Source organism: Aquarana catesbeiana, linkage group LG03 (genome assembly GCF_042186555.1).
Source record: "Aquarana catesbeiana isolate 2022-GZ linkage group LG03, ASM4218655v1, whole genome shotgun sequence".
NCBI lineage: Eukaryota > Metazoa > Chordata > Amphibia > Anura > Ranidae > Aquarana > Aquarana catesbeiana.
In genome coordinates this window covers 603,747,139-603,762,142 of record NC_133326.1, presented here as the reverse complement: position 1 = coordinate 603,762,142, position 15,004 = coordinate 603,747,139, and the positions used below count along the sequence as shown (strand labels likewise).

Sequence of the window (15,004 nt, the reverse complement as noted above, 5' to 3'; positions counted from 1 at the left end):
CCTGGTAGGGGGCCCAAGTGCATTACTTTGCCTGGGGGCCCATGATGCTATTAAGACGGCCCTGCTGTAAGGTAAGGTTTAAATGGAAGTATCCATTCCCCGACTAATATCCCAAATACACCATGGAAGAAGTATGTAAACAGAAGATTGATTTACCCTGTGATAGAGCTTTTTAATCTGTTGATAATTGTCTTGTAAAGAAGATTCTCACTATGAAACCATAAAGGGTCACAAATAGTGAATTATCATAGTTATACATTGACTGCATTTGTCCTTGTATTTGGGCACTGTATTACCATTTCTATTGCGCTTGCTAGTGGCAAAGTAGCAAATTACAGCAATAAGAATATGCATATATAGATTGCATGTTTTGTGTTAATCACCAAACTCTGCAGTCACTACAGGGAATCAACATACACAAGACAAACCAAAAACACCATCCAGCGCTCAATCCTAGGACTTCCTCAAACAACAGGACTAGTGTAGGCAATGGTTTCAGCGATGCAGCCCTCCTTGAACTGAGCGGTCCTTCCAAACACTGTAAAAATATACACAAGAGGGCGCAAACACCTAGTGCATTACCATAAAAAAAAAAAAATTATTGAAAGCACACAACAGTGTTATGCCGCGTACACACGACTGGACTTTACGGCATACTTGGTTCGGCGGACTTTTCGAATGAACGGATTTGCCTACACACGATCAACTAAAGTCCGATGGATTCATACCTGATGACGTACGACCGGACTAAAACAAGGAAGTTCATAGCCAGAAGCCAATAGCTGCCCTAGCGTCGGTTTTGAAACATGTTTCATTTCTAGGTCCGTCGAACTTTTGGAGGAAAAAAGTCCGCTGGAGCCCACACACGATCGAATTGTCTGACGGACTCCGGTCCGCCGAACCAAGTATGCCGTAAAGTCTGCTCATGTGTAGGCGGCATTACACTCACAAAATAGGAATAAAATCAAGCTTGTCGTATACAACACTCTAACTGGTGAGGCGGGTGACTCTACAGCCACACGGTGGAAAAGCTTATGTGTTTCGGGGGACAGAGCCCCTTCCTCAGAGCTAGCTGACTGTGTGGCCATAGAGTCACCAATTGAAGCATTGTATATGACAAGCTTGATTTTATTGCTACTTTGTGAGTATAACACTGTTGTGTACTTTTAATAAATGTTTTTTTTTGTGGTAATGGACTAAGCGTTTGCGTCCTCTTATGTATATTTATACACGTACATAAGTAAAGCTAGCCATAGATGGATAGAAATTCGGCTGGTTCAGGAAGGACTGGCCGAATTCGTTCCATCTACGTCCATTCTTGTTCATGTGAAGTCGATATAATGATCAACTTCTCATGAACGAGCTTATTGTAAAATGTTGGTTCTATCAGCACAATGCAGCCAATCGGTTGCAGCACTGATCAGTTCTGATGGCAGGGGAGCAGGGAGGATTCTGGCATCCACCTTAGAATGGCCTGCTACCTGAATGATAAAACTGAGCCATGCATGGCCAGCTTAACCTGTATGTAATTTTTCTCCCCTTGTGTACTAAACTGCCCTTTCATTTTAATAAAGGACAAACATCTAGAAAATGAAAAGCCTTTTCACCAAAGGCACAAGGCTAACTCCAGATTTTAGTGAACTTTAAATAGTTTGTGTAGCATTTACCCCCCCAAAGGCTGCTGGATTTGCCCAGGTTCTTTCCTATTCAGGTTGACAGGCACACATTAAACAGTTCACTCACTCAGAAAACAGCCCACGGGTGTCTTTTTGAGGTTTATTGCTGTAGAAGGAGAACAATAGGGAATGGGATACTCCAAAATGCTCAAATGCCAATTTAAGCTGAGGACAGTTCTCTCTATAGCAGCAGTTTACTCTGTATTGTAGAACAGAGCAGCCTAAAACCCTTGCAGCTGAGAACCACGAACAATCATGAACAAGTTCAGGGCTAATTGGAACAGTCACTATCCACAACAGGGGACCATGGATACTGCAGCTCAGTAATCAAGCTCTTCCCACAGACCCGGGAGAGAGATCCAGAATTTGAGGGTTCTGTCCATAGAGCTGAGTACTCCAGTAGCCAACCCTGGATGGCTCCAGGGGCAAATAGCCCCTGAAGCATCAGCAGTCAATCCTTGGATATGTAAGACCAGGCACACACTTACTCCTCTGCCCAGGCTTCACTCTATTTAACCCCTCCTCTGACCACCTACTGGGTACACCTCCCCAGGGATTGGTCAGAGGGTAGTAAATATTTAAGCTGAGGATTTGTATCTTCCCACCCCAAGCTCTGGAAGTTTCTCAACAGAACTAGAGGGAAGCAATCAATCCCACCGTTTGTGGAGCCACAGTAGACAATTCAACTCCTCTGACTACATAGGGAGCCAAAAACTAAATTACACTAGCAACCTTACTAGAAGGGTAGTGCATCTAGATCAAGCTGGTCCAAACAAACTATTTCTTAGACTAACACATGCAGCAGCTGTGTGCGCTGTATAAACTGTATGTATCATCAGCTACATACAGTATACAGCAGTGTAGCATAGGGATGTGAACTTTCTGTCCTGCTCCCGTAACAAAATAGAATTAGGCTGAGCACTGGAAGCTATTCACAGGAAGCTTTGTATTTTACAAATGAATACGCAGTTTCCTCCGATTGGCTGAGGTGGAGATTGTGGCATCATGCCTTTCATCCTCAGCCAATCAGAGGAAGCCTTGTATTCATTCATAAATACAAAGCCACTTGTGAATGACTGAGCAGTGCTCAACGCAACTCAATTTTGATCTGGGAGCAGAGCAGAAAGTCCCCATCCCGCTGATGCTACATACAGTTTATACAGAGCGCACTGAGGCTGTATGTGACCAGCTTGGTCCAAATGAACTATTTAAAGTTTGCTAAAACTTGGAGTTAGGCTTTAAGGCAGGCAAGTCAGCCTAACTAAAACATGGGCCAAATGATAAGGGGCCAAACTTACCTCAAAAAATGTGGTGAAACCTTATAAACTGCAATTTTTAATTAGTAAATATTTAGTTACAGGTTTGGTGTAATAAATTAGTCTATATTTATTAAACCAGATAAAAGGTCCAAAACACTTCACAAATGTGTGCAATTAACCCAAATGACCTATACTTTATTTCACTCCTTAAAGTTCCAAGGAACACAAGATTAAAGATGGCTATAAACATTCAAGATCTTTTTACAAATAATGTTAACATGTATGCTCAGATTACTTAAATATGCGTGTTAATGTATATGGAAAAGAGGGAGGGGATCATAGAGATACCCCCATGCAAGTGAGCTTGTAAAGCTTGGCCTTGGCCCTGCCCTCGCTCCCTCCTCACTGGCTTTGATTGAAAGCAGCGGGAGCCAATGGCTCCTAGGGCCGTCTCTCAGCCAATGAGGAGGCAGAGACCCCGGGAGAGCAGCTGCTCTCAATCATCGAGATCGAGATCAGGCTCGGGTAAGTATTAGGAGGGGCTGACGGGGTAACTGCATAATGAAGGTTTTTTACCTTCATGTATCTAATGCATGAAGGTAAAAAAACTTTCAACCTTTAGAACCACTTTAAAGTAGAACTAAAAGCTATTTTTTCAATTTTAAATAGAGTAAGGAAGGGTTATAACCCCTGTCAGTTTTTTGGGTTTTTTTGCCATTTGTGTCTCACTGGGGAGATCCCATTTATTTCCTGTCCCATAGCCAAAACCGAAATTAGAGGAGATCCCTCCTAAGCGAGGGAGGATTTCCCATCTATTAATGTTCTGGGGACAACTCAAAATTTGGAATTTGATTATTTCACTTTCAGTGATGACAGTAAACATGACAAATAGAGAAGGTGAATCTCCCTAACATGGCACAGACAGCAACAAAAATCTCACAGGTATTCTAATGCCTGTCTAATTCTCTGTCCAAAACTAAAAATAAAGTTTTGCCTTTAGTCCGAAAATAAAATCCAACCTGATCAATCTCTAGTTCTGAGAATGACTGGAATAATGTTTTCTGGGTTTTTTTGGTATTCCTATATAGAAAGACCATCACCATGCTGCCAAAATCCAGTGATAAGGTGATGATAATATTTCTGTTAGTACTAGAGGGCTCTTTATAGACCAAACAGCATCTGACTGACATACCTCATTAAAAACAACATAAAAACGCCCTGTGCTAAACAGGAATTATTTAGACTTCATGAACATGGACAAAGAAAGGAGAAAAATTGGGTAGTAAGTTTAGAAAATATAGCATAAAATATTCATCGCTTTCCTACACTGTATGTCTGTACTTGTCTGTACGTGAAAGTGTCAATCGTTTCTGCATTGGCATTTACCCACGCTTTAAACTCCAATGCAGAAGCGATCAGCGTTTAAACGAGTACAGCTGCTTACGCCCAATCACCTGAACTGGCACATGTATACAGCACCTGAAGGGAATATGAAAGCTCCGGTGATTTTACACTAGAGAGCCTTGCAACTGCTAGATGTCTGTGTACATGAGGCCTTATACTTATGGAACCATTTTATTGATTTTGATGTTTTATTTTATATTTCTCTTTAAAACCAAAAAAAAAAAAATCTTCATTGTGTTTAGTGCTGTCTAAGAACAACAAGCCAATCCATACGACCATCTTGAATCCTCACGTCCATGTGGTGGGAGAGGATGCTGCCTGTATCGCCTACATACGCCTGACACAATACATCGATACACAGGGTCGACCTCGTACCAGCCAGTCTGAAGAAACCCGAGTTTGGCATCGCCGTGATGGCAAGTGGCAAAATGTCCACTTCCACTGCTCAGGGGCCCCTGTGGCACCCCTCCAGTGACAGTAAGATATTGCACATTTTTCTATTGTTTGCTTGTTTCGGTGCAAAGTGACTCCCGATGACACACCCCTTAGCAAGGACTTCTCACTAATCCACACTCCTTCACCATTTCCCCACTCGTTCAACCCCTTGATAGGCTGTTATAACAGACTGGTTTTGAGGTATTGGGCAGCAGGTTACCTCAGCCCATGTGACAGTTCTTGGGCCTGAGTGGCTAAATGTCAGACCCAAGTACTGTCACATGGAAGGGGGTTACCTGCTTAAGTTCTGACACCGAAGCTTTCTCAGGGAGGACTTCTTCTGCAATGTAAAGGTGGCTAAAGAGTGGGAATAGGTGAATAATCCTTTCTTGGGGGGCGGCTATTTATTTTAAAGTGGATGTAAACCCGATTCATGAAATTTGACCTAGGCACATCTATTTTTAGTGTTTACATATCTCTCTACAAAGTCCTGAGTCTCATGTCTTTCTGCTGTTTCTTTCCTCTGTTATCAGCATAACATCTGACAAGTTCTCTGAGAAGGGAGATAAAACCAGCCTGAGATTTGTGTTCGGGTGGGTGCTATAAATAGATTAGCAGAGAGCTTGTCTTGTCTTGTCACAGCTCTGAAAATATCTTCATTCTTCTGCCTATTTGGATGGGGGGGGGGGGGGGGGTGCCTTTCCTCCAATTAGCTGTCACACAGTGTAAGCCTAGACACCACTCCTACTGCAGAATGAGGCATGAAGTAAAAATTCTAACACGAAGTAAGAATTCTAAAGCTGAAGACAGCAGATATAAAACTTATGAAGGGAGATTTGTTTTATCTCTGTGTGTCATCTGAGGCTGTTTACTTCACTGGGTATAGGAGAGGGTTTACATCCACTTTAAGTATAAAATAAAATTGGGGTATGAAACGAAAGGAGACTTTGCTAGAAAAAAAACCTTGTTAGTTGTAAAAAGAAGATCTGTTAGTACAATCTATACTGAATGTTGTGTTTAACCACTTCAATAACCGCGTATAGTCATATGACGTCCACAGATGGGATCTCCCATCCTGGGTGGATTTCATATGACGTCCTGGGATTCCCGGCCGTCTAGGGGGCGCGCGCGCTGCAGGGAGCGCGCGCGCCCGCCACGTTCCTCGGGACCCGGTGCGTGTGCCCGGCGGCCGCGATGTCCGCCGGGCACCCGCGATTGCCCGTTAACCGGGCCGGCATGTGGATCTGTGTGTGTAAACACACAGATCCACAGCCTGTCAGCTCTGAGGAGAGCGATCTGTGTTCCCAGAACGGAGGAACACTGATCGGTCTCCTCCCCTAGTGCGTCCCCTCCCCCTTCAGTTAGAATCATTCCCTAGGAAACATACTAAACCCCTCCCCGCCCCCTAGTGGTTAACCCCTTCACTGCCTGTCACATTTACCCAGTAATCAATGCAATTTTATAGCATTGATCGCTGTATAAATATGATTGGTCCCAAAAATGTGTCAAAAGTGTCCGATGTGTCCGCCATAATGTCGCAGTCACCAAAAAAAATCGCGATCGCCGCTAAAAAAATAAAAAAATATATTTTTTTAAAAAATGGCATAAATCTATCCCGTATTTTGTAGACGCTATAACTTTTGCGCAAACCAATCAATATATGCTTATTGCGATTTTTTTTTACCAAAAATATGTAGAAGAATACGTATCGGCCAAAACTGAGGAAAAAATGTGTTTTTAAAAAAAAAAATTGGGATATTTATTATAGCAAAAAGTAAAAAATATTGTGTTTTTTTCAAAATTGTCGTTCTTTTGTTTATAGCGCAAAAAATAAAAAACGCAGAGGCGATCAAATACCACCAAAAAAAGCTCTATTTGTGGTGAAAAAAGGACGTCAATTTTTTTTGGGTACAACGTCGCACGACCGCGCAATTGACGTTTAAAGTGCGACAGCACTGAAAACTAAAAATTGGCCTGGGAAGGAAGGGGGTGAAATTGCCCTGTATTGAACCGGTTAAAAATAAATGTACATGCATTTATAGATAACAACAGATAAAAAGGAAACCCCCCCCCAAAAAACAGAAACGTTGCTTAGATGCTTCAGTTCAAAAATATACTTATTACACATAGCAACCAAAATACACTGGGCTGATTTACTAAAACTGCAAAAATTTGAGATATGAGTAGAAATCAGCTTCCATTTTTTTTTTTTTTTTTGTCAAAGCTTAACCACTTCCATACAGGGCATTTTCACCCCCTTCCTGCCCAGGCCAATTTTCAGCTTTCAGCGCTGTCGCACTTTGAATAACAATTGCGCGGCCATACTACACTGTACCCAAATGAAATTTTTATCATTTTTTCCCCACTAATAGGAGCTTTCTTTTGGTGGTATTTGATCACCCCTGCGTTTTTTATTTCTTGTGCTATAAACAAAACAAGAGTGACAAGTTTGAAAAAAACACAATATTTTTTACTTTTTGCTATAATAAGTATCCAAATTTTTTTTTTAAACAAATTTTTTTCTCAGTTTAGGCCGATACGTATTCTTCTACATATTTTTGTAAAAAAATATCGCAATAAGCGTATATTTATTGGTTTACGCAAAAGTTATAGCGTCTACAAAATAAGGGGATAGATTTATAGCATTTTTATTATTATTTTTTTTTTTTACTAGTAATGGCGGCGATCTGCGATTTTTATCGTGACTGCGATATTGTGGCAGACACATCGGACAATTTTGACACATTTTTGGGACCATTCACATTTATACAGCGATCCGTGCTATAAAAATGCATTGATTACTATATAAATGTGACTGGCAATGAAGGGGTTAACCAGGAGGGGGCGCTGTAGGGGTTAATGTGTTGCTAGGGAGTGATTCTAACTGTGGGGGGGGGGGGGGATTCACAAGGGGAGGAGACCGATCGGTGTTCCTCTGTACAAGGAACATACCATCGGTCTCCTCCCATCTGACAGGACGTGGATCTGTGTATTTACACACACAGATCCACGGTCCTGCTCGGTTACCGGGCAATCGCGGGTGCCCGGGGGACATCGCGGCCGCCGGGCACGTGCACCGGGACCCCGCCCCCTGGGCTGCCTGGAAGGATAACAGCTGCACCGTCCCGCTGTCATATGACGGCAGGCGGGCAGCAAGTGGTTAATTAAACAAGCTGAAGTTAGCCCAGGTTCACACTGAGCTGCGGGAATGAAGCCATGCGAGTTCAGCTGAACTCGCATGATTTCACTCTCCCATGTCAGTCCCGATTTCGGCCACGATTTCAGAGACATCTGTGCAGGTTTCTGCACAGATGTCAATGTAAATCGCAGCTCAAAATCGCAAAAAGTACAGAAACTACTTTTTGAAATCGGTGCGATGTCGCAAATGCAGCATCGCACCGATTAGGACGGTGCCATTGCTGCCAATTTGACATGCGATTTGACGTGTCAAATTGCATGTCAAATCATTCCAATGTGAGCCAGGGCTAAGAAACTGATTGGCTACCATGCACAGCTGCAGCAGATTTTGGATTTGTCACTGTGGATAACTATGCTTCTTCATTGATACTAGTCTGTGAGCATTAGCAAATCAGTAAAGGTAAGAACTATGCAAACACTTTTCTTCAACACTGAAACAATATGTGTTCTTTTCAGTCAGATTTATATCAGTGACAAAAACTGTACAATAAAGCATATTTAAACCCCAAAACAAAAATGTAAAATATTGTCGCTTTTCAATCATTAAATATGGTGGCTGCATCCATTTTCTCCTAGTGATCTGGTCAGTAAAACACTTCCCTGTCTTAAGCCCAGTACACACTATAAGAAAATCGGCAAACATTTTAGTCTGAGGAACGATCTACGATTTTCGACAGCCAATTTCAACCTTCTGAACAAAAATTCTCGAAGTGACAAACTCCAAAATCTTTCTCGTACGGGAACAGAACAAATGGTTTTCGTTTAATGTGTACCGTTTTGGTATGATTTTCATACAAGAAATACCAGAAACGAAGGACTTTGCATGACCAAAAAAAGCAAGTAACAAAACAAAAAAGCCTTTTTCGTACGAGAGGTTTCGTACATTGTTTCTATCCTCGGTTCCAACTTGCTGTGAATCACGGAGGAAAACCGGCCGATCGTTCGTCCCATTTTCTGATAGTGTGTACAGGGCTTTAGAGTGGATCCACGCTCTGGAGAAGCAACAGAGCCGTCCTTGGCCAGCAGCATTGTCAACCTGTGGAGGTGGTAGTGTAGGGCTGGCCATACACTGATCAATTTATTTTTTGTTTAGCCTGTAGACTGAATAAAAAAAAAATCTAACAGATCTCATCTATGCTATACGGTGTGGATGGATGATTCTATCTAACAGACAGTTACTGGCGGCGCCTGTCAGAATACCCAGAGGCTGTATATGAGCGAATACAGCCAATGGTTCAGGCAATTGTCTGCCCAGCTCCTTTTATTTTTCAATGGAAGGATGTCAGGTGGGATGGGGCCACAGGGTCACCCAGAAAGTACATTTAAACCGGTTCATTTGGAACCTATTAGAAAAAATATTTAGATGGAATTGACTAATAAATAAGCTAATACTTCAAGTGGTTACAGCTTACAGCTAATAGAAATCGAAAAATAACAGACTTAGGCTGTGTGCCACCTACTCTCGGGTCTGTTTATATTGTTGCGCCTGCAATGCTTCATGGTGTGGCAGTTTAACTCGGCACCACCTGTCAAACTGAAAATAAGAGGTCTTCACCGCAACCATATGCCAATCGTGGCTATGGTGGTTGTGGTGCTTGGTTCAATGTAATATCCATATTGGGATTGAGAAATAAATAGCATTCAGGAGGTGACAGTATTACATGCCTATACACCAGCTTAAAACCGATTCTGAGAAAGCAATCCTCCAAGAATCCGTTTTAGAGGGGTATTAGAGCCTGTTGCACATGCAGCTCTTACTGGCTGGATCACCAGGTTGAAATAAAAAAAAGCATACAAATAAAAAACTAGTGCAGCCACCACTTTAAAGAGGAACTAAGCAATGGTCTAACATCTGCAAGGTCCCTCACAGGCATCTATTTTAATTATGTGGCTTGGAATAACATAGCTCCTGGCACACAGGCACCTTGGCAAGAATGTATCCCTGAGCTGCAGGTATGCAGCTCAGTGTACATTGTAAACAAGACTGCAAACTGGCAGGTAAAATTATTTTATTGCAGAAGAGACACAGGGGTTGATTTACTAAGGTTACTTTCACACTGGGGCCACGCCGCATTAGCAGTAAAGCGCCGCTCGTGTTAGCGGCACTTTACCTTTGTTTTAGCAGTGCTTTTCGGCCGCTAGCGGGGCACTTTTAACCCCCGCTAGTGGCCGAAGAAAGGGTTAAAACCACCCTTGTTGCGGCGCTTCGGAAGGGCTGCCCATGCATTCCAATGGGCAGGGCCGGTTTAGGAGCGCAATATACCACGCTCCCAAACTGCCCCAAAGATACTGCTTGCAGGACTTTTTGTAAATGTCATGCAAGTGCACCGCCCCAGTGTGAAAGCACTCGGCTTTCACACTGGGGTGGCATGGAAGGTGGTTTTCAAGCGCTTTACAGGTGTTATTTTTAGTGCTAAAATGCCTAAAAAATGCCTTTTAGCGATAAAATGCCTACCCAGTGTGTAAGTAGCCTAAAAGTGGAGAGTGCAAAATCTGGTGCAGCTGTGCATAAAAAACAATCAGCTTCCAGGTTTTTTGTCAAAGCTTCATTGAACAAGCTGAAGTTAGAAGCTGATTGGTTACCACAATTGCACCAAATTTCAGTTTTAGTAAATCAACCACATAGCATGTATCTTCTGCCATAAATAGCCTGTCTGCTCACAGTTTGTTGTTTTTTACCTTTAGTTCTGCTTTAAGGATTTGTGAGCTGTAATATACATTTTTGCTTTTGGATTTAAACTGTGAAGAAAAATGGAGAGGAATTTAGCTTCAAAACAGAGCTAGTTGGGAGTTATCACATCACAGCTTTAAGTCAAAATGGCAGAAATCTAATAGATTTATCTACTACCTAATTATTTACATCTGATCCAAGATGACTTTATCTCTTTTTACACAGCCTCCAGTAATGCCCTCCTGGCTTCACCAGAAAAGAGGAAGTGCCAGAGACTTTTGGCTCCGCCGCTCCCAGAGTTCCAGCGGCGAGGAAAAGCACGTGACCGCATGCTTGTGCCGTTCCCTCTCATCCCTCCTCCCCCTCAACCCCTCCAAATCCAGACTCTTCTATTCTTGTGGCCCTCAATCCCCTCCCCCCATGTGCACACATACCCCAGACATCCACTGCCTGGACTCATGAAATGTTTGCAAGAGGACAAGAAAATGTTGTAGGAAAAAAGCCTCCTTTGTATGTTTCCCTTCTGAACTTCTAAGCATTCTTATCCCTCCCGAGCTGGGGAAGGGAAAGCTGAAACCTGTATGACCCCTATCATGCTACAGGGGTAAGTGCATCTATTGACTTGTTGCAGAGAGAAAAATTTGACCTTCAGCCTTCTTCCCTCTGGTCTTTTTGGCTTTATTTGGGGGGTTGTGGAGGGGTGGAGGGATCATCTGAAATCTCGAGGGGCTGGGGGGAGAGAACTGTAACCTTCCCGTGGAGCTGTTCCTTCCCGTGTGTTTGCGCGTCCAACGTGAAATGAGTCGTCCAAACAGAACAAAGAGAAAACAAAAAAGGTACTTTAAAAAACACACAAAAAAAATTTAAAAAGACATAAAATAAAAAAAAATATATATTTTTTGTTTTTATTTCTGCAAAGCAGTTCTCCCAGGGGCCCCCACTGCTACCTGTTTCTGTTTTCATTTGCTTTAGGAATGCAAAAATAATATATATATTATTTATATATATATATATATATATTTATATATATATAATATAATATATATTTATTTATATCGAAAGAAGAAAAATATATATATTTATATATATTTAAGAAGCGACCCAGCTCCAACAAACCCACACCCTGTAAATAATGGTCTTATCCATTGTCTGCAGTGGGAGAGCCAGTCCCAAAGCATGGCCAGCATTTTTTGGAGTGTGCTTAAAGTCTGTCATTTCTCAGTGAGTACGATTCTCCTCTGACATGTGGGGTCTGTGCACAGAATCCATGACGCCGCTTGGATCTTCTGAGATCGGATATATCACAGGGATTCTTCTTATAGATTTCCTTTGAAGTAGCTTAGGTTTTCATTCAGTGGTCCTCAAGATGATGTTTTTTTCTGAATTCTAGTTACTATTGAGATATCCATTATTTTGTAGTCTATGACATTTTTTGCAGAAGGTTTAGGGTTTATAGGATTTTCTGTGTTTGTAGGGCGGCAATGTATGATCCAAGGATAATATAAGTCCAGTGTTAAGGACTGAATCTTCCAGGATGCAAAAGTTTCCCTTAAAGTGGATCTACTTCACATTGGAGGTGGCCCTTTTCGTGACTTGAGCTACTTTTCAGAGGAACACAGGAAACTGATTATAATTCACTAGGATCTAGTGTGACTAATTCTACAAAGGATGAGCTTTGTTTCTGCACAGAAAATGGCTACTTTCACTGTGTTGAGATGACTGATCCTCTTTGAATACACTGGGAAAAAGCAGCAACCAAAATCTTCAGGGATTGAGGGAAAGCAGAAATCCAATTATTGCTATTGTGCCTGATCGTCATTGCCAGGACAAACTCTTCTGCGCATCCCTAACCGAATAGGCAAGGAGCATATGTGTAACACTCCTTCCTCGAATGCCAATTTTACACAAGTTTACAGGGTTCAGAGCAGTGACCCCAAGGGAGAGGAGAGGCGAATCTCCAGCCTGACTTGTTTTCATTTGTTGCTGTTTAATTTTCTGCATGCCCTTTAAACAGAAATCCTATAAATACATATATATATACATAAATCTATATATAAGAGAAACAAGAGGACAGCTTGTTCGTTTTCTGAATGCCAGTGGGGTTCTTTTGCTGCTGTCTTCCTTTATATTTCTGTTTTCTCGTCTCTTTCTCACTATTTTTTTCTGAGCCTTGTAAGTGTCAAAGCAAGAGGATAAAGACAGAAAAAAAATCTTCCTCTTGATTTGTTTCAGAATATTGCAAATTAAAAAAGAAAAAACATAATATGTCTCGTCTGGTCTATGCTCACAAACATTTTCTTCAGCCCTACTTCAAACCTCTCTGTCTAAAAAAGGAACTATTTAAGAGAGGCGCTAGGGAACAATACATGTAGTAACTTCAACACTATATAAACTTTTACTCATTTGCCTAGGTGACTTTAAATTTAAAAGGCAACAAGCATTCAAGCAGATCTTACATTCACACCCAAGAAAAATGATTGTTGATAAGTTGCTGTGGGTTATTGTGGTCTGCCCATCCTCTGCCTTTTTTTCTATAACAGCCTACATCAATCAAGGAATTAAAAACAATTCCCAAAGCAAACTTGTGAAGCTTTTGAAACATTACAACACCAAACCTCCTGTTGGCCAATCTGTAGCCCAAGAGCCCTTTGGTACTTGATGTGGCCCTCAAACCTGAGAAGTATTGAGAGCACCAATTTGAAAATGCAAAGGGAATGATCTTTACCAGTCTCTCATAACATGTTCCATCTCTGCTCATCAACCCAGTGCATGAATATGAATATCTGAATGAATGTGGCCTCAGCCAGAGCTGCAACATCACTGGCTGAGGCCACATATTCATGCACTGGGTCGGTGAGCGGTGTTCCTTCCTTTCTCTGTTGATGCTTCTACACCCCAAAATGGTACATAGACACCTGTTCCCTTGACTGCAACTGGCGGGGAGATCTTTGTCTCAGCTTAGAGCGGCACTGCAAGTTGTTCCCGGATCAATGTTCCCTGTCTGTAGCCTACAGCATGTCTTCATTCGCCAACCAAACCTGTAGCACATCCACAGTTTCTGACCTTCTCCTGTAACCTACAGTTTTCTATAGCATTACATATATTGACCATTATGTATGGCCCTTTGGCGATGTTAGGAACTTCACCTGTGGGCCCCATATAAATCAATAGCCTCTGACACAACCAACATATCCGTTTGTATAAATGTTTACAAAATCTTTGTGAATAATTCTCCAAGCTATCAGTACATAATAAATCATACATAAAATATATTATGCGATCTGTGCTGTTATATTCAATGGCATGGTTAGCCCTGGTTCACATTGCTGCTACTTTGAAATCGTGCTACTTCAAGTGACGTAGCATGATTTTAAAGTAGCAGGTCAGCGCGATTTCAGGTGCTACTTGAAAGACATCTTCATGCAGATGTCTATTGAAGTCGCACCTGAAATTGGCAAAAGTAGTGCAGGAACTACTTTTGCAAATCGATGTGGCACCGCAAAGTCGGCATCGTACTGATTGGAGCGGTGCTGTTGCAAAAGGCTGCAAATTCACCCTAATGTGAACGAGGGCTAAGTGCATGAACAAAATTAAGAAAGATCATTGTGTGTTTTGCAAGTTATATCTGCAAGCTAGATATATCAAACTAGTATCATTTTGTGGATTAAAAGCTTTCTGAACATGCTTTCCTACATAAGGCTGTAAACATGCACACCTTTGCAAATGTTGAAACCATTTTCACTTCCTGTTACATCTTTATAATAGGTGGTTAAAAAGTTATTAACAAACAGTGATGCTGTACAAAGCTGACCCTAGATTGGCTGAGGGGCAAGTTTACTGTTGTTGGGCAAACTCAGGCACATGTAATTTGCAAGAATCTGCTACAGATCAATGTTTGTTTTCACACTTATTCATCAAGCTAAAGGAAGTTCTCAATGATAATAAACTGCTGTGTGCAAAAGCAAAGTGTAAAAATAGAAGATCTGATGCTGCAGACTGCCTGCCAAGCCATGTGTTTGTGATACCTGTTTTGTTAAAGCTGAACTTCAGGCAAACCACTAAATATACATATGAAACTTTTATAAGGAAGCTATTTTAACTGTCAAAGTCTTTATATTTCTGTTAGCCCCGGTTCACACTGGGACGACTTGTCAGACGACCTAGTCGCCTGACAAGTAGCGTCCTGTTCTGTGCAATGGAACCGTTCTAATCGGAGCGACGCAAGTCGCTCCGACTTAGAAAAAGGTTCCTGTACTACTTTGGGGGTGACTTGGGGCGACTTGCATAGACTTCTATACAGAAGTCGTTTTGCAAGTCGCCGTGGCAGTCGTGTGCAGGTCGCAAGTCGTGCCGCCCCTGTG

The 15,004-nt window shown here is 41.9% G+C and overlaps 1 protein-coding gene across 35 annotated transcripts in view; it reads left to right on the top strand.

The window, feature by feature from the left end:
- Positions 1–12,906, top strand: part of CAMK2B (calcium/calmodulin dependent protein kinase II beta) — a 251,461-nt gene extending 238,555 nt beyond the window's left edge. For all 35 annotated transcript variants that reach the window (XM_073622133.1, XM_073622141.1, XM_073622132.1 and 32 more), the window contains 2 exons: positions 4,582–4,816; positions 10,869–12,906. In XM_073622133.1, coding sequence (XP_073478234.1) covers positions 4,582–4,814 — 233 coding nt within the window. In that variant the 3' untranslated portion in view covers positions 4,815–4,816; positions 10,869–12,906. The remainder of the gene's footprint in view (positions 1–4,581; positions 4,817–10,868) is intronic.
- The last annotated feature ends 2,098 nt before the right edge of the window (positions 12,907–15,004 follow it).